Source organism: Lissotriton helveticus, chromosome 7, assembly GCF_964261635.1.
Source record: "Lissotriton helveticus chromosome 7, aLisHel1.1, whole genome shotgun sequence".
NCBI classification, from domain to species: domain Eukaryota; kingdom Metazoa; phylum Chordata; class Amphibia; order Caudata; family Salamandridae; genus Lissotriton; species Lissotriton helveticus.
In genome coordinates, this window is record NC_136068.1 from 8,175,238 (window position 1) to 8,201,416 (window position 26,179).

At 49.7% G+C, this 26,179-nt stretch overlaps 1 protein-coding gene across 3 annotated transcripts in view; it reads right to left on the bottom strand.

Moving 5' to 3' along the window:
* Nucleotides 1–12,402: 12,402 nt before the first annotated feature.
* The window catches only part of LOC144767938 (cell adhesion molecule CEACAM4-like), a 76,592-nt gene continuing 62,815 nt past the window's right edge, over nucleotides 12,403–26,179 (bottom strand). For all 3 annotated transcript variants that reach the window (XM_078651281.1, XM_078651280.1, XM_078651282.1), the window contains exons 2-4: nucleotides 25,546–25,695; nucleotides 15,629–15,985; nucleotides 12,403–13,097 (exon numbers count right to left, since the gene is read on the bottom strand). In XM_078651281.1, coding sequence (XP_078507407.1) covers nucleotides 13,093–13,097; nucleotides 15,629–15,985; nucleotides 25,546–25,615 — 432 coding nt within the window. In that variant the 5' untranslated portion in view covers nucleotides 25,616–25,695 and the 3' untranslated portion in view covers nucleotides 12,403–13,092. The remainder of the gene's footprint in view (nucleotides 13,098–15,628; nucleotides 15,986–25,545; nucleotides 25,696–26,179) is intronic.

Below are 26,179 nucleotides of genomic sequence, written 5' to 3' on the forward strand. Positions count from 1 at the left end.
GCAAAGGCTACTTGACACTAAGACTGGTGCATGCATAATTCTACATGTATTGCGTGAGCTAGGAATATTCTAGGAATATTAATACAGTAATTCTCTTACATGAAGACAGAAAGACTAGACCATCGCTGAAACTGTGATGCGGTTCAGTAGCTTAGGAATGCAAAGAAGGAGGGCTGGACTGATAACTAGAAGCATAACATACTCTTGGCAGACAGGCAGGCAGAGCCAGGCCGGGCCGGGCACCGTGAGGCAGGAAGTAAGTGAAGGGTCAGGGATGCAGGTGGGGGCTGCATCGCTCCTCGGAGCGGGTTCAGAAGACTGGAGCTTGAATCTGGCGTCCGGGCCCTTTTGAGGCCTAGAAACGGGGACAATTCAATGAATTAACGTGTACACTGTAAATCGTGGTAACATAGGCCTAATACTCGTTGCTTTCACGAGAACTGGAAACTGGCATACTAGAGTTGAACACAACTGTAATTGCGTCTTTAATCGATCATAGGGGGATATATGCATATCGATCATGCACATATAGCATAGGATGGGGAACGCGTAGGCACATATAACATGGCAAAATTTACTTTTCCACACAGCTCAGAACCTGGCTACATGCAAATTAGTCTGACCCTGGCCCAGTGCATCATGGGAACAGGGCAGACCAAACTATCAAGCCAATTCTTTACTGGAAAGGAAACAAGCTTCCGGGGACCGGTTTCTGGCATTACAGCCGTCGTCGGCCCGGCTTGCTTGAATCCTGATGGTGCAGTGAGCAAGGGACTCATGTCTGAGTATACCCTGCCACACCTGTAGTGGCCAAAACGATTCATAAAAGGCGGTGGTGATGGACAGAGTATCTGAATTAAGCAGAACACTCCTACTCATGTCAAAAGATCAGGGCTTGATCCATCACCGTTTTTTAGCTCACTGCACCATCCCAGCTCAGAACCTGGCTACATGCAAATTAGTCTGACCCTGGCCCAGTGTATCATGGGAACAGGGCAGACCAAACAACCAAGCCAATTCTTTACTGGAAAGGAAACAAGCTTCCGGGGACCGGTTTCTGGCATTACAGCCGTCGTCGGCCCGGCTTGCTTGAATCCTGATGGTGCAGTAAGCAAGGGACTCATGTCTGAGCATACCCTGCCACACCTGTAGTGGCCAAAACGATTCATAAAAGGGGGTGGTGATGGACAGAGTATCTGAATTAAGCAGAACACTCCAACCCATGTCAAAAGATCAGGGCTTGATCCATCACCGTTTTTTAGCTCACTGCACCATCCCAGCTCAGAACCTGGCTACATGCAAATTAGTCTGACCCTGGCCCAGTGCATCATGGGAACAGGGCAGATCAAACTACCAAGCCAATTCTTTACTGGAAAGGAAACAAGCTTCCGGGGACCGGTTTCTGGCATTACAGCCGTCGTCGGCCTGGCTTGCTTGAATCCTGATGGTGCAGTGAGCAAGGGACTCATGTCTGAGTATACCCTGCCACACCTGTAGTGGCCAAAACGATTCATAAAAGGGGGTGGTGATGGACAGAGTATCTGAATTAAGCAGAACACTCCTACCCATGTCAAAAGATCAGGGCTTGATCCATCACCGTTTTTTAGCTCACTGGAAAGGAAACAAGCTTCCGGGGACCGGTTTCTGGCATTACAGCCGTCGTTAATTCAGATACTCTGTCCATCACCACCCCCTTTATGAATCGTTTTGGCCACCACAAGTGTGGAAGGGTATGCTCAGATGTGAGTCCCTTGCTCACTGCACCATCAGGATTCAAACAAGCCGGGCCGAAGACGGCTGCTATGCCAGAAACTGGTCCCCGGAAGCTTGTTTCCTTTCCAGTAAAGAATTGGCTTGGTAGTTTGGTCTGCCCTGTTCCCATGATGCACTGGGACAGGGTCAGACTAATTTGCATGTAGCCAGGTTCTGAGCTGGGATGGTGCAGTGAGCTAAAAAACGGTGATGGATCAAGCCCTGATTTATTGACTGGGTAGGAGTGTTCTGCTTAATTCAGATACTCTGTCCATCACCACCCCCTTTATGAATCGTTTTGGCCACTATAGGAGTGGAAGGGTATGCTCAGATGTGAGTCCCTTGCTCAATGCACTATCAGGATTCAAGCAAGCCGGGCCGAAGATGGCTGCAATGCCAGAAACCGGTCCCCGGAAGCTTGTTTCCTTTCCAGTAAAGAATTGGCTTGGTAGTTTGGTCTGCCCTGTTCCCATGATGCACTGGGCCAGGGTCAGACTAATTTGCATGTAGCCAGGTTCTGAGCTGGGATGGTGCAGTGAGCTAAAAACGGTGATGGATCAAGCCCTGATCTTTTGACTGGGTAGGAGTGTTCTGCTTAATTCAGATACTCTGTCCATCACCACCCCCTTTATGAATCGTTTTGGCCACCACAAGTGTGGAAGGGTATGCTCAGATGTGAGTCCCTTGCTCACTGCACCATCAGGATTCAAGCAAGTCGGGCCGAAGACGGCTGTAATGCCAGAAACTGGTCCCCGGAAGCTTGTTTCCTTTCCAGTAAAGAATTGGCTTGGTAGTTTGGTCTGCCCTGTTCCCATGATGCACTGGGCCAGGGTCAGACTAATTTGCATGTAGCCAGGTTCTGAGATGGGATGGTGCAGTGAGCTAAAAAACAGTGATGGATCAAGCCCTGATCTATTGACTGGGTAGGAGTGTTCTGCCTAATTCAGATACTCTGTCCATCACCAGCCCCTTTATGAATCGTTTTGGCCACCACAAGTGTGGAAGGGTATGCTCAGATGTGAGTCCCTTGCTCACTGCACCATCAGGATTCAAGCAAGACGGGCCGAAGACGGCTGTAATGCCAGAAACCGGTCCCCGGAAGCTTGTTTCCTTTCCAGTAAAGAATTGGCTTGGTAGTTTGGTCTGCCCTGTTCCCATGATGCACTGGGCCAGGGTCAGACTAATTTGCATGTAGCCAGGTTCTGAGCTGGGATGGTGTAGTGGGCTAAAAAACGGTGATGGATCAAGCCCTGATCTATTGACTGGGTAGGATTGTTCTGCTTAATTCAGATACTCTGTCCATCACCACCCCCTTTGTGAATCGTTTATGCTCAGATGTGAGTTCCTTGCTCACTGCACCATCAGGACTCAAGCAAGCCGGGCCGAAGACGACTGTAATGCCAGAAACCGGTCCCTGGAAGCTTGTTTTCTTTTCAGTAAAGAATTGGCTTGGTAGTTTGGTCTGCCCTGTTCCCATGATGCACTGGGCCAGGGTCAAACTAATTTGCATGTAGCCCGGTTCTGAGCTGGGATGGTGCAGTGAGCTAAAAAACGGTGATGGATCAAGCCCTGATCTATTGACTGGGTAGGAGTGTACTGCTTAATTCAGATACTCTGTCCATCACCACCCCCTTTATGAATCGTTTTGGCCACCACAAGTGTGGAAGGGTATGCTCAGATGTGAGTCCCTTGCTCACTGCACCATCAGGATTCAAGCAAGCCGGGCCGAAGACGGCTGTAATGCCAGAAACCGGTCCCCGGAAGCTTGTTTCCTTTCCAGTAAAGAATTGATTTGGTAGTTTGGTCTGCCCTGTTCCCATGATGCACTGGGCCAGGGTCAGACTAATTTGCATGTAGCCAGGTTCTGAGCTGGGATGGTGCAGTGAGCTAAAAAACGGTGATGGATCAAGCCCTGATCTATTGACTGGATAGGAGTGTTCTGCTTAATTCAGATACTCTGTCCATCACCACCCCCTTTATGAATCGTTTTGGCCACCACAAGTGTGGAAGGGTATGCTCAGATGTGAGTCCCTTGCTCACTGCACCATCAGGATTCAAGCAAGCCGGGCCGAAGACGGCTGTAATGCCAGAAACCGGTCCCCGGAAGCTTGTTTCCTTTCCAGTAAAGAATTGGCTTGGTAGTTTGGTCTGCCCTGTTCCCATGATGCACTGGGCCAGGGTCAGACTAATTTGCATGTAGCCAGGTTCTGAGCTGGGATGGTGCAGTGAGCTAAAAAACGGTGATGGATCAAGCCCTAATCTATTGACTGGGTAGGAGTGTTCTGCTTAATTCAGATACTCTGTCCATCACCACCCCCTTTGTGAATCGTTTATGCTCAGATGTGAGTTCCTTGCTCACTGCACCATCAGGACTCAAGCAAGCCGGGCCGAAGACGGCTGTAATGCCAGAAACCGGTCCCTGGAAGCTTGTTTTCTTTTCAGTAAAGGATTGGCTTGGTAGTTAGAGCTTTTACAGCGCTCTGTTTTAAATTGTATATTGTACTTTGTGGTGAATCTGTGTATTTTCGTGTGCTTTTTTAAAAATTCAATACCCCCCTGCACCGCACGCCATTACTGACCAGCCTCACTGCCGGAGCCGGCTCCCTGCTACTCATCGTGGGGGCCTGCAGGTACTTCCGGTCGGCCTGCATGAAGAGCGGTTAGCGCTCTAGTGCTTCACTTCCTCTGGGCTATTTAGCCCTCGCAGTAACACGAGCGCGCAGCGATCGCGCGCAGCTCCGCCGAAGACCCGCCAAAGAGCTGCCCGTCTGCGCCCGTCCGCGCTAAGGCAGCGCCAGGCGCCAGACATATTGTTCCCCCAACTGGTATTTTCGCGGTAAGATGTGCTACTCTAGGACAGAGTTGTTAAGTCTACAGCACTCAATTTGTTCATGTGTCAGGCGGAACCCTGCACATATTTTAAATCCCCTGCTACATCCCTCCAAACTCTGCTCTACCACTAAATCCAAACCTAAACCGCTCCAGGCTCTCAGGCTAGGACACCTAAATGTCAGATCTATGCAAAAACATTATCTAGAAATCCATGATCTTTTAACAGATCACTCTCTTGACGCCCTGTTCATGACCGAGACGTGGCTCCAGGATGACATGGACTCGGTTTGCAATCTAGCTACTCCTATGGGATACACCACGCTCACGGTGAACAGGAGCTCAAGAGGGGGCGGGCTAGCACTTATAGCTAAATCTCACCTTGCTTGCCAACTTACTAAAGTGGACATTAAGGGCAGCGAAAGCGCTCGCTTTGCTATCAAAGCTAACTCACAGTTCTGTGTAACTGGCCTCTTGGTCTATAGACCCCCTGGCGCTGACGCCCCCTTCATTAACTCACTCCTACAGTATCTGGGCACGAACATCACTAAAACGGCTAATTTCACGATAATAGGCGACCTCAACTTACATCTAGATAGAGACACCAAGCCCAAAGTTGCCACCTTTCTTGCGGATCTCGCTGCCTTTCAGCTTAATCAACTTGCAAGTGGTCCAACCCACAGAGCGGGACACCTTCTTGATCCCATCTTCTCTAATATTACGAGTTGATCCGCATACCCGCCTATCCCCATGACCTGGACAGACCATTATCTGGTAATGCTGTCAATTTCTTGCAAATCTAGCCCTGTTCTGGTGCCCACTCCGCTAGTTCATAAGCGTCCATGGAGAAAACTCCGCCTAGAAGACCTGCATGACCTCCTGGTGTTAAATCCCCCTCCCTCTAGTGAGGATCTTGACATAGGATATGACCAATTTTGCCTCTGGATCACCCAGGCATTAGACACCCTGATCCCTGCTAGATGGATCAAGGCCCGCACCCATACGGCTAGTCCCTGGTATAATTCTGAACTAGCCACTTTGAAAAAGGAATGCAAAAAGGCGGAGAGGGGCTGGAGAAAAAACTACGATGCCAATCTTAAACAGAACTATGTCCTACTCCAGAAATCTTATCACCGCAAGGTGTGCAGAATAAGAGCGGCATACTATGCCCATGAGATTAACAGTAGCTCCAACACCTCTAAATCTGTATTTAAAATTTTGAAAGACCTTACTGCGAAAAAAACTGTTATCTCTGCCACTATCTCCTCTGATTTTTGCAACACTATGGCTAATTTTTTCACCAATAAGATTAGGAAAATCTATGACACTTTTCCTAACTGTCCGCAGCCCTCGGTTACTCTGGACCCTAACAGACCCTCTCTCCCCTCTTTTCCTACTCTGGACCGAGAGAGTTTTCAAAAAATGTGTAGGAAAATCAAGTCTGGTTCCCCGGCGGACCCCTTAAAACCAGAGTTTTTTTGTGAAGCTTCCGAACTTATCACGGAACACATACGAGATATCATTAATATGTCTCTCTCTACTGCCAGCATTCCCTCCAAATGGAAGCAGGCTTGGGTATCCCCCATCTTAAAAAAAACCACCTTAGACCCTACGCTTCCTGAAAATTTTAGGCCCATCTCCCTGCTTCCCTGGCCAGCCAAAATCACCGAGGCACATGTCAACAACATTCTGACCAACTTCCTCCTTACCAACAACACTCTGGATGACTCCCAACACGGGTTTAGAGCTGGTCACAGCACCGAGACAGCCTTGCTTAGTGTTACAGAGGACCTCCGTACCATCCTTGACACCGGCGGAACGGCAGCACTGGTCTTGTTGGACCTCAGTGCTGCCTTCGATACGGTGTCGCACGAGGTCCTGCTGATGAGACTGGAGGAAATTGGAATTACAGGGACAGCCCTAGGCTGGCTCAGAGACTTTCTTTCCAACAGGTCTTTTAGAGTCTCCACCCCCCTACATCTCTAAGGAGCATAACATCGGTCAGGGAGTGCCGCAAGGTTCCTCCCTGAGCCCCACCCAGTTCAATGTCTATGTCCGCCCTCTTGCAGAGGTGGCTAGAAGGAACGGACTAGCACTGGTGTCCTACGCTGACGACACCCAGTTGGTGGTGGCTCTTAATGACAACAGTGGTCTGGAGGCTCATCACTTCAAACAGGCCCTCACTGACATCACTAACTGGATGACGGCGAATTTTCTCCAACTCAACGCGGGGAAAACAGAGATACTGCTCCTGGGGAAAAACACCACGTCCTGGGGAGATAGTTGGTGGCCTGACGTCTTGGGCCAACCTCCTAAGCCTAAGGAATGCGCTAAAAATCTGGGAGTCTGGGTGGACTCGGCACTGAAGTTCACTCACCATACTAAAAAGGTGGCTGCCACTTGCTTCGGCATCTTACGTAACCTCAGACCTATTTTGAGGTTTTTCGACTGTCGCACCCGTCAGCTAATTGTTCAGGCGACCATCCTTTCAAGACTGGACTATGCGAACTCTCTTTTATTGGGGGCGAACCTTGCCGAAACATCCAGACTACAGAGAGTCCAGAATGCGGCTGCCAGGGCGCTGGTAGGTCTCCCTCGCCACTCCTCGGTGGCCGGAGCCTTGAGAAAATTGCACTGGCTCCCGGTGGGTAAAAGGATCCAGTTCAAGGCACTGTGTTTAGCCTTCAAGATCCTTAAAACCGCCTCTCCCCCTATGCTGTGCCCCCTCCTGGCGGAGTATACTCCTAGGAGGTCGCTGCGCTCAGAGGGACAACATCTCGCAATCGTCCCTCGAACCAGACTGGCTAGAGTAGGCGGTCGATCCTTTAGCTTCCTAGCTGCCAAGCTTTGGAACAACCTTCCGGAATCTATCCGTGGCATGCAGGACCTTTTGACCTTCAGAAAGGCCATCAAAACTCATCTCTTTCAATAACTGTTTCTATACTTCCGCGCCTCTAATCTCTCTGCAATTGGTCTGTTCACAGCGCCGGGACGCCCCTTGGCTGGGGCAGCCGAGCGCTATACAAACCACCATAACATAACATAACATAACAGTTTGGTCTGCCCTGTTCCCATGATGCACTGGGCCAGGGTCAGACTAATTTGCATGTAGCCCGGTTCTGAGCTGGGATGGTGCAGTGAGCTAAAAAACTGTGATGGATCAAGCCCTCATCTATTGACTGGGTAGGAGTGTTCTGCTTAATTCAGATACTCTGTCCATCACCACCCCCTTTATGAATCGTTTTGGCCACCACAAGTGTGGAAGGGTATGCTCAGATGTGAGTCCCTTGCTCACTGCACCATCAGGATTCAAGCAAGCCGGGCCGAAGACGGCTGTAATGCCAGAAACCGATCCCCGGAAGCTTGTTTCCTTTCCAGTAAAGAATTGGTTTGGTAGTTTGGTCTGCCCTGTTCCCATGATGCACTGGGCCAGGGTCAGACTAATTTGCATGTAGCCAGGTTCTGAGCTGGGATGGTGCAGTGAGCTAAAAAACGGTGATGGATCAAGCCCTGATCTATTGACTGAGTAGGAGTGTTCTGCTTAATTCAGATACTCTGTCCATCACCACCCCCTTTATGAATCGTTTTGGCCACCACAAGTGTGGAAGGGTATGCTCAGATGTGAGTCCCTTGCTCACTGCACCATCAGGATTCAAGCAAGCCGGGCCGAAGACGGCTGTAATGCCAGAAACCGGTCCCCGGAAGCTTGTTTCCTTTCCAGTAAAGAATTGGCTTGGTAGTTTGGTCTGCCCTGTTCCCATGATGCACTGAGCCAGGGTCAGACTAATTTGCATGTAGCCAGGTTCTGAGCTGGGATGGTGCAGTGAGCTAAAAAACGGTGATGGATCAAGCCCTGATCTATTGACTGGGTAGGAGTGTTCTGCTTAATTCAGATACTCTGTCCATCACCACCCCCTTTGTGAATCGTTTATGCTCAGATGTGAGTTCCTTGCTCAATGCACCATCAGGACTTAAGCAAGCCGGGCCGAAGACGGCTGTAATGCCAGAAACCGGTCCCTGGAAGCTTGTTTTCTTTTCAGTAAAGAATTGGCTTGGTAGTTAGAGCTTTTACAGCGCTCTGTTTTAAATTGTATATTGTACTTTGTGGTGAATCTGTGTATTTTCGTGTGCTTTTTTAAAAATTCAATACCCCCCTGCACCACACGCCATTACTGACCAGCCTCACTGCCGGAGCCGGCTCCCTGCTACTCATCGTGGGGGCCTGCAGGTACTTCCGGTCGGCCTGCACGAAGAGCGGTTAGCGCTCTAGTGCTTCACTTCCTCTGGGCTATTTAGCCCTCGCAGTAACACGAGCGCGCAGCGATCGCGCGCAGCTCCGCCGAAGACCCGCCAAAGAGCTGCCCGTCTGCGCCCGTCCGGGCTAAGGCAGCGCCAGGCGCCAGACTTATTGTTCCCTCAACTGGTATTTTTGCGGTAAGATGTGCTACTCTAGGACAGAATTGTTAAGTCTAAAGCACTCAATTTGTTCATGTGTCATCTATTGACTGGGTAGGAGTGTTCTGCTTAATTCAGATACTCTGTCCATCACCACCCCCTTTATGAATAGCTGAATAAATAAACAAAATGATCACAGCTGCGAGAGTGTAAAATTTTTAGGTTTCGCCTGGCCGTGGCACTGCGCAGCAGTGCTCGCGCAGGTAAAATTTAATGTTATCTCAGTATTGGGGACTTGAACCTGCCCCTTCTGCCATTGGCTAGCTCCATAAATGGAGGCTAGCCATTGGAAGACATGGTTGTCAATCACTCTTTCCCCCATCACGACGCGATTCGGGGGCGTTTCTGGGTCTTTTTTTAAGTCCCGCCCCTTTCGTCGTCACCTCCTTTCCCCACCATTAACCTCGGCGATTCTGAGTACACCCTTTCACGTTCCCCAAGTTTCTTTTCTCACGTTTGCGTAACTCTTCGCTTTCGTAACAGATGTCGCAGGATGAATTGAGGGGTCTGAGACCAGCGCGTCACCTCATAGCTGGTAAGACAAACTTAAAATTTCCGGTGCTGGCTTCCTTTGCAATCTGCCGAATTCAGTCGCTTGAGGGTAGACTCATTGTTTGTACACTCGAGGTCGGCAACGCAACCAAACATCCCAGTCTCGACTCTCGGACAGAGCCAGCGTTTCACTTTGTCTTTCGTTGGGCCCCCTCCTGCCAGCAAGCGAACTTGGATGCCAAGAGTGCAGCCCAAACCCTGTGCCAGTCTCACTACCGGCAGACGGTGGAAGGTTTTTTATGCCGGCGTCTGTGCGGGAATATAACCCGAAGGCATGCGGGGCCCTTTCACTCAGCTCTTTTTTTCGTAGTTGTACCTGGCACAAACTCTCACTTTTTTCACAAGTACCACTACTACCGGGCAGTGCCCTTGTAGTGTGCAAACCTTACGCCATGTACTGTGCCCGTTGTGAAGCATTCTGTAGGCTCCACTTGCTGCTGCCAGTTTACAGTGCAGCTTGTAGGCCGCCTAGTCTTTCGAGATGCCACGGGAAATCGCCCCTTTCACTAAGTGGCCGTGGAGTCGCCTACCTCGTAAAGTGTTCTGACTGCATGCTCTTTAAACAGTGTTTGTGCAAGTACTAACGAGCGTCCCTTTATCTGTTGTGATATTGAAGAAACAGGCGAGTTGTTTTCTAGAGATTAGGTGAGAAGAGTATCCCTTAGGCACCCTTCTCTGCACTCGACCTCTGGGGCATGGCTCGATCGAAGACTTCAGGGGCCTGACACCCTCGGCTGGCGTAGGGTTTGTTTCTCGATGGTGGCTTTCGCCCGTGATCAAACTATCATTTAGGGAAAAAAAAGTTGAAAAATTCAGTTCGCTGTTATTGTGTTTCACTTTCAACCTGATTTCGCTTTCTGCATAAATGAGATGGAATCCACTGGTCCTGTCGCTTCTACGAGCGATGGGGGAGGTGAACGGGTGTTGAGAAAAAGGAGAGAGGGGGATTGAGGGAACCAATGAGAGACGGCCTGGAGACCACTGCATCACATCCCTGTCCCGGAGGAATCGACTTTTCCTCAGAAAAACAAGTCTGCCCAGCGTGAACGAACGCTCGAGTCGGATGTCGGCACCAGGCCTTTATATTTGTTTTTCTTGTGACTATTCTTTTGAATAAGACTGTTTGCCAGCTTCTTCGCCTTACAGTAAATTGTTCTGGGTGAATGAGCTATAGTGTCTGGCTTAGAAATATTTTTCTGCCAACCACCCAGAGTGTTGGATGGTTGGGCCGTATGCGAGCTGACCTTTGTGCCTACGGCCGAGATAAACACTCGTGGCCCGAGGGCAGCGCGAGAACCAGACGCTGCCTCCCCCCCTCGTTGATTGTGTGTGTGAGCTCCTCACCCTTCCCCCCTCGTTTCTTATGTGCGTGAGCTCCTCTCCCTCCCCCCCTCGTTGCTTGGGTGAGTGAGCGCCTCAGCTTCCCCCCCCCTCGTTGCTTGTGTACGTGAGCTCCTCCCCCTCCCCCCCTCGTTGCTTTTGTGCGTGAGCTCCTCACCCCCCTCCCCTCACTGTATTTGGGTGCTAATCTGGTACAAATACGGAGTGTCTTTTGCAGACTCTGCTGTTTATGTGGTAAAATGGCAACATAATACTGGCGCAGTGTTCCGCTGAATGTCCTATCTTGCTGCATTATTTTGCCACATGTCACATAATTTTGTCCTCCATTCGTGGATGATACCTTTATATATGCATACATTCTCTGACATGTAATGAAACAGGAGGAGCTTTACTGTATTGATTAGTTGCAGGACATAAGACCTTAGCTGGTCTACGGCTGAAAAAAAACAGGCACACTTTTAGCTATCGTGTGCCTCAGCTGTCCGACACTATCTCGTGTCCCTTCAGTGATATGATAGGACGAAAAAAACCAAATGTGTTTTACTTGTATACCAAACCCATTTTTTTACACGTCAAGTAGGTTTTTAAAGCATCTCGCCTCTTGGTCAAGTTGATATTTTATAACATTTGAGAGCCCTGGTTTATAAAATATGTTAACTCCTCACCAAATTAACATTTTGTTGCTTTTAGCTCAACAAATATTACAGATCTTATTTGGCACATTTTATATATATTTACGGGTTCTAACTGTACCGGTTTCATGAAAGTATTATCTCCTTTTGAGGAAATACTAATGACATTTGACCTGTTTGTAAAAAATGCTTAAAATGTGATTTTTTTTTTGTTTCTAAGGGCCCCTATGTCTGTAGAGACAAGATTGCTGACTAAGGTGTAAATTATGATAGGTCAAGGATGACCCAGCTTAGTTGAGGAAAATCCGTGAGAATAAGCTACTGGTCTCAAGGTGGCAAAGCCGGAGATGTAGCCATTAGGGCATATATCCTCCTTTGTCTAAAGCTTTTAGCAACATAATCAAGATGCATTATTTGTAATGTCGCCTGTTAGTGCACAACATAAACACTGCAGCCCTCTCTTCTGACATTTCTGCCCCCTCATTATATCTTCCCCTGCTCCTTAAAACAAACTCCTAAGAAAACAAGCAATGCAATAGGTCTCGCTTTAGGAAAGTTTGAGCTATTGGTCTTGTAAATGACACATTTTTTATTTATGTGTTGGTTTTGAAAATAGGGAAATTAAAAGCTTTGTCATTTACAATGCCAATAGTTATAACTTTCGCAAATGTGACACCTATATCATTTGTAATGCAATAGGTGTTGTATTTACGTGACTTAGATGTATTGATATTACAATTAACAATTGCTTTTGTTTTTTTAAATAATTAATACTTAAATAAAAGTTATTGTAATTTATAATGGCAATAGCTTAAACTTTTGTAAATAACTTTTGTGAAGATTATGTTCAATGTATTTTATTGTGACAAAAATCCAAGAACAGAAGTGAAATATTAACATTTTTTTGTGACATTTGAAATAAAGCTTGAAACATTGAGAGAACATATTTGAACCAGTTGTTGTTGAATGGTTGCGCAGATTGATGCTGGGGTGGCGCTGAGTGATGCTGTGGTGGCGACGAGTGATGCTGTGGTGATGCTGAGTGATGCTGTGGTGATGCGATAGACACACAAATAAAAATGTTCTCATTTACAATGCCAATAGCTCTAACTTTGGCAAAGGCAAAACCGTTGCATTGTACATGCTTGTTTTTTGAGGAAGCCAAAACCTTCTGCCCAATCAAAACATGTACTCCTGGCTTCCAACATGTGGGCGGAGCCAACGACCCTCTCTAGTGATGGGCACGTCATTGCCTGGCCACAGCTGCACTGTCCAGCCAGCTCCTAACAAAGGGATGCATGACAGAGTTAAGAGCCAAACAAGAGACAAGGCAGTAGGAGAAGTCTGAGGATGGCAGAGTCAAGACAGGCTTCAGTGAGAAAGACAATCTTTGTAGCCTGGAATGGAGCAAACAGCCAGATCTGGTAAACACCGACAAGATGGAAGCCCCTTGGGTGACAGCGCAGGTGGCTGAGGGTGCAGGAGGGGTTGGCCACACCCTCATACTCTGGATCAGAAGATGACTGGAGAATCAAACTGTAAAAGAGTTTGAGAAGCAGGTTAGATGAATTTGAAGCACTAAATCAGTTCAATTAAGACAATAATCAGCTCACAGCCCTCCCCCAGCATCTCTAAGCTGTCCCTCTTCCCAGCCCTCCCCAGCAGCTCTGAGCTGTCCCTCCTCCCAGCCCACTCAAGCAGCTCTGAGCTGGCCCTCCTCCCAGCCCTCCCCCAGCAGCTCTGAGCTGTCCCTCTTCCCAGCCCTCCCCAGCAGCTCTGAGCTGTCCCTCCTCCCAGCTCACCCCAGCAGCTCTGAGCCACCCCTCTTCCCAGCCCTCCCCAGCAGCTCTGAGCCACCCCTCTTCCCAGCTGACCCCCAGCAGCTCTGAGCTGTCCCTCCTCTCAGCCCACCCCCAGCAGCTCTGAGCTGTCCCTCTTCCCAGCCCACTCAAGCAGCTCTGAGCTGTCCCTCCTCCCAGCCCACTCCAGCAGCTCTGAGCTGTCCCTCCTCCCAGCTCTCCCCAGCAGCTCTGAGCTGTCCCTCCTCCCAGCTCTCCCCAGCAGCTCTGAGCTGTCCCTCTTCCCAGCTCACCCCAGCAGCTCTGAGATGTCCCTCTTCCCAGCCCTCCCCAGCAGCTCTGAGCCGCCCCTCTTCCCAGCTCACCCCAGCAGCTCTGAGCTGTCCCTCTTCCCAGCCCTCCCCAGCAGCTCTGAGCCGCCCCTCTTCCCAGCTCACCCCAGCAGCTCTGAGCTGTCCCTCCTCCCAGCTCACCCCCAGCAGCTCTGAGCTGTCCCTCCTCCCAGCTCACCCCCAGCAGCTCTGAGCTGTCCCTCCTCCCAGCTCACCCCCAGCAGCTCTGAGATGTCCCTCCTCCCAGCTCACCCCCAGCAGCTCTGAACTGCCCCTCTTCCCAGCCCACCCCCAGCAGTTCTGAGCTGTCCCTCCTCCCAGCTCACCCCAGCAGCTCTGAGCTGTCCCTCAAACCAGCCCACCCCCAGCAGAATGGTGCTGTTCCTCTTCCCACCCCATCAGCTTTGAGCTGTGCCTCCTCCCAGCACACCCCCAGCAGCTCTGAGCTGTCCCTCCTCCCAGAACACCCCCAGCAGCTCTGAGCTGTCCCTCCTCCCAGCTCACCCCCAGCAGCTCTGAGCTGTCCCTCCTCCCAGCTCTCCCCCAGCAGCTCTGAGCTGTCCCTCCTCTCAGCCCACCCCCAGCAGCTCTGAGCCGCCCCTCTTCCCAGCTCACCCCAGCAGCTCTGAGCTGTCCCTCCTCCCAGCTCACCCCCAGCAGCTCTGAGCTGTCCCTACTCCCAGCTCACCCCAGCAGCTCTGAGCTGTCCCTCCTCCCAGCTCACCCCCAGCAGCTCTGAGATGTCCCTCCTCCCAGCTCACCCCCAGCAGCTCTGAACTGCCCCTCTTCCCAGCTCACCCCCAGTAGCTTTGAGCTGTCCCTCCTCCCAGCTCACCCCCAGCAGCTCTGAGCTGTCCCTCCTCCCAGCTCACCCCCAGTAGCTCTGAGCTGTCCCTCTTCCCAGCCCACCCCAGCAGCTCTGAGCTGTCCCTCCTCCCAGCCCACCCCCAGCAGAATGGTGCTGTCCTTCTTCCCACACCAGGCAATCAGCCAATTGGAGCTGTGCTTCCTCCAAGCCCACCCATAGCAGGCTGGCGTTTAACCTTATTCCCAGTCCAGCCCCAAAAGGCCAACCAAATGGAGCTGTCCTTGCTACCAGCCCCCCCCCCCACACAAGCAAAAAGGCGTTGTCCTTCTACCCACCCCAGGCCACCTACCAAGTGGAGCCATCATTCCTCCCAGTCCCTCCACAGTAGAATGGAGCGCTGCTTCCTCCCAGCCCCCCCCAGCGAATGGTGCTGTCCTTTCTTCCCATCCCCAGGAGTCCAGACAAAGGCAGCTGCTCTCCCTCCAGCCCAGCCCCAGAGGACAGCAGAATGGAGCTGTTCTTCATCCCAACTCACCCCCAGGAGATACACAGGATGGGGTTATCCTTCCATCTAGCCCCCCCCCCCAAGTGGACACCAGAATGGAGCTGTTCTTCACCCCAGTGCACCCCCAAGAGATATACAGAATGGTTCTATCCTTCCTCCTAGCCCACCTCTCAGAGGGGTGTAGGATGATGCTGTCCTTCCCCCCAGCCCACCCCAAGAATGGAGCTGTGCTTCAAACCAGTGTGCCGCCTTTAGGACAGTAGAATGTGGCCTCTCCTTCCAGCCCAACCCCAAAGGAGCAGCAGAATGGATGTCTTCTGCTCCCCAGTGCACCCCCATGGGTGGAAGCGCAGCTCTGACTTCCTACCCGCCCATCTCAAGAAGGCCAGCAGATTGGAGCTGTTCTTCTCCCCAGGGCACCACCTTTAGGGCAGCAGAATGGAGCAGTGGTTCGGCTCCAGTTCTTCTAGGGAGTGAGGCGTCCATTCCTACAGCTCACTGGTCACCAATAGGGGCTTCCAAGAGTGCCCCAACTTTTCTATTCTTTCAGAAGTTTGAGTCAGAGAGAGAGAGAGAGAGAGAGTCAGAGACAGAGAGAGAGAGAGTGCTGCACAAACACTTACCTGAGACTGTTAACTGGACTGTGGCTTGAGCGGGGTCAGAAGGGGTTATGATCTCCACTGTGTAGCTCCCCGTGTCTCTGATTGTAAGGTTTGTGATCTTTAAGGATCCGTCCCCATATACGGTCTCTCGGCTAGAGAAGTTGTATCCAAAGTGTGTGAGATTGAATTCTGGATTATAGGCCATGATGGCATTCTTATAATATAGATTGTTTCCTGCAGCTCTGTACCAGTGCACGTTGTATCTTGGGCCGTCGTATGAAGGGGTCAGAACCACCTCTCCTCCAACCATGGGCGACTCCGGGACCAGCTTGATGGATATCGGTGTCGTCGAGACGTGGACCCCAAAACCTAGGAAGGCTGAAATGGAGTACAGTAGGTGATGGAAGCTTACTCACGTCTGGGGACAGACATCAAGGTAGGACACATGAGATGTTTAGATCTAAGGATACATGCAAATGCAAAATAAACAGTAAGAAGAAAGTAGAGGACCCCTCCCCCCGGCACCTGAGTACCTGAGGTGGACACACCCCCCTTGTGAGATGTGATTGAGGATTTGAGATTAACCTGTGTCCAGCCTTTCTAGATAAGTCAGATGCAGAGATAGACTTCCGGACCGCCCAGACAGAGTTTGCGGTGATCATGGGTTAGACATATACAGAGCGCTCAGGATACAAGACCTCTTGCCTAGGAAATATGGCCGCCCTTCTAAACATATTCAGGTTTCTGAGGTGAAATGTCATTCTCATGCTGGTGTGAGGATGGTCTTTTTAGGAGATCCCCTGGTGGGCCCAGTGGGGATTGCATTACCCGTAGAATATATAGACTAATTCTCTCCTCAACGACAAGGAAGCCGTCATGCCCCTTGAGTTCCGTAAGGCCAGTGGTGTCAGGGATTCTGCCCGCATCTCAAACTCTAGGCTCCTTTTATGACCATCATAGGCAGGATTGAGGAACGCCAAGGAGGGTGACCACTGCCACGGAGAAGGATCCACAAACTTCAGATCTGCTCTCGTCCCCAGTCACAGAGACCAGAGTGCGCCCATCTATAGGGGATGTCACTGGATCTTCTGGCCTGAGAGTCCACCCGTCTGTAGGGGAGGTCACTAGATCTACTGGCCAGAGAGTCTACCCGTCTATAGGGGAGGTCACTGGATGCTGAACATCAGAGTCCACCCATCTATAGGGGAGGTCACTGGATCTACTGGCCTGAGAGTCCACCCGTCTATAGGGGAGGTCACTGGATCTACTGGCCTGAGAGTCCACCCGTCTATAGAGGAGGCCACTGGATCTACTGGCCCGAGAGTAAACCCATCTATAGGGGAGGTCACTGGATCTACTGGCCTGAGAGTAAACCCATCTATAGGGGAGGTCACTGGATGCTGAACATCAGAGTCCACCCATCTATAGGGGAGGTCACTGGATCTACTGGCCTGAGAGTCCACCCATCTATAGGGGAGGTCACTGGATGCTGAACATCAGAGTCCACCCATATATAGGGGAGGTCACTGGATCTACTGGCCTGAGAGTCCACCTATCTATAGAGGAGGTCACTGGATCTACTGTCCTGAGAGTCCACCCATCTATAGGGGAGGTCACTGGATCTACTGGCCTGAGAGTCCACCCATCTATAGAGGAGGTCACTGGATCTACTGGCCCGAGAGTAAACCCATCTATAGGGGATGTCACTGGATCTACTGGCCTGAGAGTAAACCCATCTATAGGGGATGTCACTGGATCTACTGGCCTGAGAGTAAACCCATCTATAGAGGAAGTCACTGGATCTTCTGGCCTGAGAGTCCACCCATCTATAGAGGAAGTCACTGGATCTACTGGCCTGAGAGTCCACCCATCTATAGGGGGGGTCACTGGATCTACTGGCCTGAGAGTCCAGCTATCTATAGAGGAGGTCACTGGATCTACTGGCCTGAGAGTCCACCCATCTATAGGGGAGGTCACTGGATCTACTGGCCTGAGAGTCCACCCATCTATAGGGGAGGTCACTGGATGCTGAACATCAGAGTCCACCCATCTATAGGGGAGGTCACTGGATCTACTGGCCTGAGAGTCCACCCATCTATAGGGGAGGTCACTGGATCTTCTGGCCTGAGAGTAAACCCATCTATAGGGGAGGTCACTGGATCTACTGGCCTCAGAGTCCACCCATCTATAGAGGAGGTCACTGGATCTACTGGCCCGAGAGTCCACCCATCTATAGGGGAGGTCACTGGATCTACTGGCCTCAGAGTCCACCCATCTATAGGGGAGGTCACTGGATGCCGAACCTCAGAGTCCACCCATCTATAAGGGAGAGGTCACTGGATGGACCTTCCCTCTAAGAAGCCCCTTGTTTCATGGTGCTCCAAGGAACTGTAAGCCTCAGTGCTTGGCATTGCGACTACCTGTTGCCCACTGAATATCATGCCATCCACTCTGGCTCACTCTGCATCTTATAAACAGCGGCTACAACTACTGATTCCACCTACTGGAGAAGTAAGACTTTTGCTTCTTTCTCTTGATACCTGTGAAAGGGCCATCCTTGCTTCTACGTCATCCTCTGCCATCAGGTCCTCTAGCCAGAGATGCATCAGATTCTGGCTGCTCACAGCTCTTTCATCGAGTTGCCCTGGAGGGCCTTCATTTCCTGAGGGAATTAGGGTGTCATTCTGGAGAAGAGCCCAATCCTGGATGAAGGATCACTTCTTTTCTGAGCAAAGGATAGAGGCTTTGGTATCAGACCAGATCCAAGCCATCCGCTTGCACATTACATCTGTGTCACATAGAAGGAAGGCTTCTGAAATGCAGGCACAGATACCTATGCGGGCTGCCTGTGCCACAGCCCAGGGTACACAAAAAACACCTTTGGCACACATGCCACCGGCGAGGAAGGGGGCACTCCGGCCCAAAGTGATAAGAGTAATCCAAAACAGCGACCTACATTTTTTCTGAACATGAACAAGGGTAAGCATGCATGGTACAGAGAACTGAAGAGTTTCATATGATGGTGAAGCAGTTTTCACACCTTTAATTGAGGCAGGGAAATGGAGAGGGTGCGAAGGTGGATAATTCAACAGTTTTGGTGTTTCAACGAGTGTGTTCTGGAACCGCTCCCTAATCCTAATGTGTACCTAAAGCATGAAGCTTAAGCCTTTGCCTGGCCCTGCCTCTAACTTTCATCCTCTGTCATTCCTAATGTTAATGTGAACCTCAACCACCATGTTAACACTGCCCCTAAATCCATTCAGTTTACATTTTCTCAGCACATTTTATGTTTAATGAATTGCCTTTTCAATTAATTTCTTTCACTTATGTATGTTCAATATATTTGTTTTCTAGTAGCTTTTTAAAACAGTACCAATGTGAGCATAAACAGTCATAGAAAATGTTTTACTCTTGTTAGAAATTGGGTTGTTGGTTGACTGGGGTGGACGCCCTGGTCAAGCAACGACCGCAATCCTAGTCAGGGTAAAGACAGGCAAACCCTAAATTAACCTGTGCTCACCCACTGGTAGCTTGGTACAGAACAGTCAGGCTTAACTTTAGAGACAGTATGCAAAGTATCTGAGCAATACTTTAGAAAGAAATAGATCTGACTTTATAAAATAAAACAACACCAAAATGACAAAAATCCAATTAGTAGAACCAGAGATATTGATTTTTAAAGTTTATATTGAAAAATAGCACCAAAAAGCACAGAGCACTATTGGGGATATCTGGTCACGCTGGACCGGGACAAAGTTACAAGATCATTCCGACTGAGATGGAGCAAGAACAATCGCTGGGACCCAGCATTGGGCAGCTAAACAGAGTACCTCAAATCCTGGTTGCGGAGCTTTGCATGGATTCACGTTGAAGATATGTCACGCAGCTGAGGCGATACGTCGGTTCCGAGATGCATCGGTTCCGAGATGCGACGAGGCTTTGTTGAGAGGTCCTGATGCATCAACATTGAGGATCCTGTCAAAGTGAAGTCCGATGATAAGGATGCGTCGGTCTCAATGAGCGGTGAAACTGCAGAGGTGCATCGTTGAGGACGCCATCGACAGGGAAGCGAGGAGCTCGCGCCAAGAAAAGAGTTGATGCGTTGATCTAAAGATGTGGGAGACATCGGCGATGCGAGTCTTTTGTGACACGTCCAATCCACTCAGAAGCAGTGATGCGTTGGTTCTTCTAGGGGATGCGTTGGTGAGCAGAGAAGATGCATCATTTCTACTGGCAAGTACCTTCGCCCCCTTCCAAGAGTCCAGGACTGGGGTGGAACCACTTGGCCGGGTAGACTCACAGATGGCAGAGTCCAGGTGCAGGCGTTGGAAGCCTGTTATGTCTCTGGGGCTTCAGATCAGGAGTCTAGCCAATTAGCCTTTGGATTCACTCTGGGTCCTGGGGTCAAGTAATGCAGGTCCAGTCCTTCTCCCTCAGGAAAGAGGACATCAGGTAGCAAATCAGCACAGCAGAGCAAAGCAGGAGTCCAGCGGAGTGGCAGTCCATCCGCAACACAGCAGTCCTTCTTCCTGGGAGAACATCCAGAGGTCCAGAAGTTTACTCAAGCGGTGTTGTCTTAGGTCCAGTACTTATACCCAGTGGTGCCCTTGAAGTGGGTAGACTTTAAAGACATGCCTTTGATGTGCACAGATGTCCTCCTTTCCTGCCCTGGCTCCAGTCTCTACAGGGGATATGTAGTCCTTTCTGTCTGAACAGGACACAGCCTAGTCAAGTCAAGAATAAGTGAGACTGTGCCCTGCTCCTCTCTCCTATCCTGCCAGAGATGGCCCATTGAGACACACCTAAGATCCCATTGTGAGTGGCTGTCTATGAGGAAAACACAAAGTCCCAACAGTCTTGTGATCAGAGCAGGCTACAGACACCCCAAGGCTAAAGAAAGAAAATGCCACATTTCTAAAAGTACCATTTTCTGAATTCTATAATCCAACTTCACCATAAGTTTGGATTTTGAATTGTGATTCCAGAGACACCAGACTTGAAGGGTTTAGCTCTTCCCAATTGGAAATTACAGTTATAAAATGTAATAAGGTAATCCCAACGTTATTCTTTGGGAGATCTAGCCTTTGCAATTGTGAAAAACAAATGTGAGAGTTTTTTACTACCAGAACATGTAAAACCTAAAACCACATCCTACCTTTTAAATACATTGCAACCTGCCCTCTGGGCTGGCCACGGACTACCTTCAGAGTGACTTATATGTATAAAAAGGGATGGTTTGGGCCTGGCAAAAGGTTTATTTTGCTAGGCGACATGGCAGCGTAAACTGTACACACAGGCTCTGCAATGGCAGTCATGAAACATGGTTAAAGGGCTGCTCGAGTGGGCGCTGCAGACTCACTAGTAGCATTTAATTTACAGGCCCTGGGTACCTGCATTACTACTTTACTAGGGCCTTATAAGCAAATTAAAAATGCCTATTGGGGATGAACCAATATTTCCCTGTTTAGGGGAGAGAGGAGTGTTGATATGAGCAGTCCTAATACCAGTTCTGAACCCTTAGGAGTCGTGTTGAAAGTGCTGCTCCTGACTAACCATAAAAGTTGGGAATGTTGCACCAAAATGTTTCAGGAGAACCAACATAAGACTTGGGCCAACCTACCATTCGATCTGCCCAGGGTGCATTGCCGGTTGACCGGACTTTGCGGTAGCTCCCGCTATGTTCTTCTCAGCAGCAGCAAATCCTGTTCTTCTGGACCTTTCAGCGAAGGTATCTGACCTTGTGGAGCCTGCAGCTTCAACCCGCTGGAGATTTTTGACTTCCAACAAAGTAACAAAGTCAGAAGGTAGAAATCTTCACCACAATGCTGACCAGAGGCTCCCTGACTAGGACGCCTCCTCCTCAGACACCGCCGGCTGCCTTGCCCTGCTGAACTCTACTTTCTGAGGAACTTTTCTTCAAAAGTTCTTGTAACTCAGAAATTAAGCTGAGACAGGGCCCAATCCACCCTGTGTAGCCAAACCGCGCTCCCTCGCGGTCGGGCTTAACTTTCGAATTGCAACCAGGTACCCACATTTGGTGTTTTGATCTTTTAGGCGGTATTTTACACTTAAAACTTAAAAATTGATAACTCCTGTTCAAATGCAAAGACCTAATTAATTTTGATGTCATTTTTTAAATTAAAATATACTCTATTTCTATAATTTGGTTTGGGATTTCTGTTGTTTTGTGTTTTCACTTTATTACTGTTTGTGTTCTGTATACATACTTTACACAGGGCCTCTAAGTTTTAAGCCTGAAAGCTTTTGTGCCAAGCTACCAGAGGGTTAAGCACAAGTTAAATTGGTGACCTTACTGGCTCACCCTGACAAGGACTATGGTTATTGCCAGGCCTTCCTGGTTGTTGAGCTGAGTTAGAGCTCGCCAGGGATTTTACCATTTTGAAAGTACTTTTAACGTGTTTTTATTCATCCATAGAATGATCAGAATTAGTGGCTCAGCCCCACGCTTTTCAACATCTACATGCCCCCCCTCGCCGACATCGTCAGACAGCATGGGCTCAGCATAGTATCTTATGCCGACGACACCCAGCTCATCCTCCCTCTCACAAAAAATTCCGAAGACACCAGACTCTGCTTCCAAGAACAAATGAAAGATGTCACAGCCTGGATGAGCGACCGCTGCCTAAACCTGAACTTGGAGAAGACCGAGGTCCTCGTCTTTGAACCCTCCTCCACCGCCTGGGACAACACCTGGTGGCCCCCTGCTCACGGAAACCCACCCACGCCAAAAGTCCATGCCAGGATCCTCTGCATCATACTAGACTCATCCCTCACCATGACCCACCAGATCAACGCCATCACCTCAACCTGTTTCAACTCTCTCTGCATCCTCCGAAAGACTTTCAAGCGGATCCCTCACGAGTGCAGAAAGACCGTCACCCACGCACTGGTAACAAGCAGACTAGACTGCGGCAACGCCCTCTATGCAGGAATCAACAAAACCCTGCTACATAGGCTTCAAACGATCCTGAACACCGCAGCCAGACTCATCCTCGGAACAGCTCGACATGAACACAAGACCCCACACCTACAAGACCTCCACTGGCTCCCCATTGAGAAGAGGGTAACCTTCAAGCTACTCACCCACAACTACAAATCCCTCTACAACATCAAACCCAAATATGTCAACGAAAGAGTCTCCTTCCATGTACCCAAAATGCACCTCCGCTCCGCCAACCTCACCCTAGCAGAGACTCCACGCATCCGTAGAACCAGTGCAGGCGGTGACGCCTTCTACTACGTTGCAGCAAAGACCTGGAATGAACTCCCAGTCAACATCAGACGTTCCCCCACCCTGCACACCTTCAGGAAGAGCCTCAAGACCTGGCCCTTCGGCTGATCCGGAGCTGAACCGCACCCCCCCAGCGCCTTGAGATCCTCACGGGTGAGTAGCGCGCTTTATTAACCCCCTGATTGATTGATTGATTGAAGGGCTGTTGAGTTATTACTCGCTGTGGATGCTCATAATGGGCACAGTGCGTGTCAAGGATGTACATCTCACTGAGGGACCGATTCACAAAGATACCCATGTGTAGTAAAGTTACGAGGGTGGAGTAAAGTTTCGAGGGTAGAGTATCTGCACCCGCGGGGGAATCTCCTCACTCGGGGCAGAATGCACCATGCAGAGAATCTGCCCTGAGTGCTGAGAGTGCGCACTCGTAACTTTACCACACTTAAGTACCTTTGTAAATCGGGCCCCCAAGTGCTGAGAGTGAGCACTCGTAACTTTACCACACTTAAGTACCTTTGTGAATCGGGCCCTGAGTGCTGAGAGTGCGCACTCGTAACTTTACCACACTTAAGTACCTTTATAAATCGGGCCCCCAAGTGCTGAGAGTGCGCACTCGTAACTTTACCACACTTAAGTACCTTTGTGAATCGGGCCCCGGGTGCTGAGAGTGAGCACTCGTAACGTTACCACACTTAAGTACCTTTGTAAATCGGGCCCCCAAGTGCTGAGAGTGCGCACTCGTAACTTTACCACACTTAAGTACCTTTGTGAATCGGGCCCCGAGTGCTGAGAGTGAGCACTCGTAACTTTACCACACTTAAGTACCTTTGTAAATCTGGCCCCCAAGTGCTGAGAGTGTGCACTTGTAACTTTACCACACTTAAGTACCTTTGTGAATCGGGCCCCGAGTGCTGAGAGTGAGCACTCGTAACTGTACCACACTTAAGTACCTTTGTAAATCTGGCCCCCAAGTGCTGAGAGTGTGCACTCGTAACTTTACCACACTTAAGTACCTTTGTGAATCGGGCCCCGAGTGCTGAGAGTGAGCACTCGTAACTTTACCACACTTAAGTACCTTTGTAAATCGGGCCCCCAAGTGCTGAGAGTGCGCACTCGTAACTTTACCACACTTAAGTACCTTTGTGAATCGGGCCCCGAGTGCTGAGAGTGAGCACTCGTAACTTTACCACACTTAAGTACCTTTGTAAATCAGGCCCCAAAGTGCTGAGAGTGCGCACTCGTAACTTTACCACACTTAAGTACCTTTGTGAATCGGGCCCCGGGTGCTGAGAGTGAGCACTCGTAACTTTACCACACTTAAGTACCTTTGTAAATCGGGCCCCCAAGTGCTGAGAGTGCGCACTCGTAACTTTACCACACTTAAGGACCTTTGTGAATCGGGCCCCGAGTGCTGAGAGTGCGCACTCGTAACTTTACCACACTTAAGTACCTTTTTAAATCGGGCCCCCAAGTGCTGAGAGTGCGCACTCGTAACTTTACCACACTTAAGAACCTTTGAGAATCAGGCCCCGAGTGCTGAGAGTACGCACTCATAACTTTACCACACTTAAGTACCTTTCTGAATCGGGCCCGAGTGCTGAGAGTGCGCACTCGTAACTTTACCACACTTAAGTACCTTTGTGAATCAGGCCCCGAGTGCTGAGAGTGAGCACTCATAACTTTACCACACTTAAGTACCTTTGTGAATCGGGCCCCGAGTGCTGAGAGTGCGCACTCGTAACTTTACCACACTTAAGTATCTTTGTGAATCGGTCCCCGAGTGCTGAGAGTGAGCACTCGTAACTTTACCACACTTAAGTACCTTTGTAAATCGGGCCCCAAAGTGCTGAGAGTGCGCACTCGTAACTTTACCACACTTAAGTACCTTTGTGAATCGGGCCCCGGGTGCTGAGAGTGAGCACTCGTAACTTTACCACACTTAAGTACCTTTGTAAATCGGGCCCCCAAGTGCTGAGAGTGCGCACTCGTAACTTTACCACACTTAAGGACCTTTGTGAATCGGGCCCCGAGTGCTGAGAGTGCGCACTCGTAACTTTACCACACTTAAGTACCTTTGTAAATCGGGCCCCCAAGTGCTGAGAGTGCGCACTCGTAACTTTACCACACTTAAGAACCTTTGAGAATCAGGCCCCGAGTGCTGAGAGTACGCACTCATAACTTTACCACACTTAAGTACCTTTCTGAATCGGGCCCCGAGTGCTGAGAGTGCGCACTCGTAACTTTACCACACTTAAGTACCTTTGTGAATCAGGCCCCGAGTGCTGAGAGTGAGCACTCATAACTTTACCACACTTAAGTACCTTTGTAAATCGGGCCCCGAGTGCTGAGAGTGCGCACTCGTAACTTTACCACACTTAAGTATCTTTGTGAATCGGTCCCCGAGTGCTGAGAGTGCGCACTCGTAACTTTACCACACTTAAGTACCTTTGTGAATTGGGCCCGAGTGCTGAGAGTGCGCACTCGTAACTTTACCACACTTAAGTACCTTTGTGAATCGGGCCCCGAGTGCTGAGAGTAAGCACTCGTAACTTTATCACACTTAAGTACCTTTGTGAATCGGGCCCCGAGTCTCCGCAGAGGGGCCTCTGTGCAGCCCATGTCTCGTTAGCTCTAACTGTCAAAACTACTTTCATCTGCTCCTCATGCTGAGTTCATATCCACTCACCTGTGAGGAGGAAGCACCAGGTTCGGGCTCCCAGGGTGTAAGATGGCCAACTTTGGAAGGAGTTCTCCATCTCGGTTCCGAGCTACGATTGGTCAGGAAGGGGATCGCGCAGTACCCGGTGAAAGCCAATGAGACGAGGAACATGGGATTCTGCAAACCAAGCACAGGGTTAAGTGATGGATAAACTGCATCATTCAATATTAAATGGAGAAGCTCAAGCTGAATAAAAAAAAATCTATGCTGCCATATTTAAATGATCATTGCAATATATATAATATTTTTATTCTTTTTGTTTGAAAGGTCTCTGCACAAGGATTTGTGCTTCACTAATAACCTTGTGCTATTCATTGATAAATTAAAGTGCATTTTCTTTTAATAGATTAAACACATCTTGTCAATGCTATTATGTCCATAGATAGTTTTTTTTTAAAGTAGGTTTTAACCCCTTCGACGCTGATGACGAGCTCAGCTCGTCATCAGCAGCGCCTGTCGTACGCTGATGACGAACTGAGCTCGTCATATAACGCGTGTTTTTAAAAAACGCAGCACGCAGCACGCAGCGCGCAGCGGGAAAACCGCTAGCGCGCATGCGGTTAATATGCAAAATCCTGCTGGCAAAATAGTACTTCTAAAT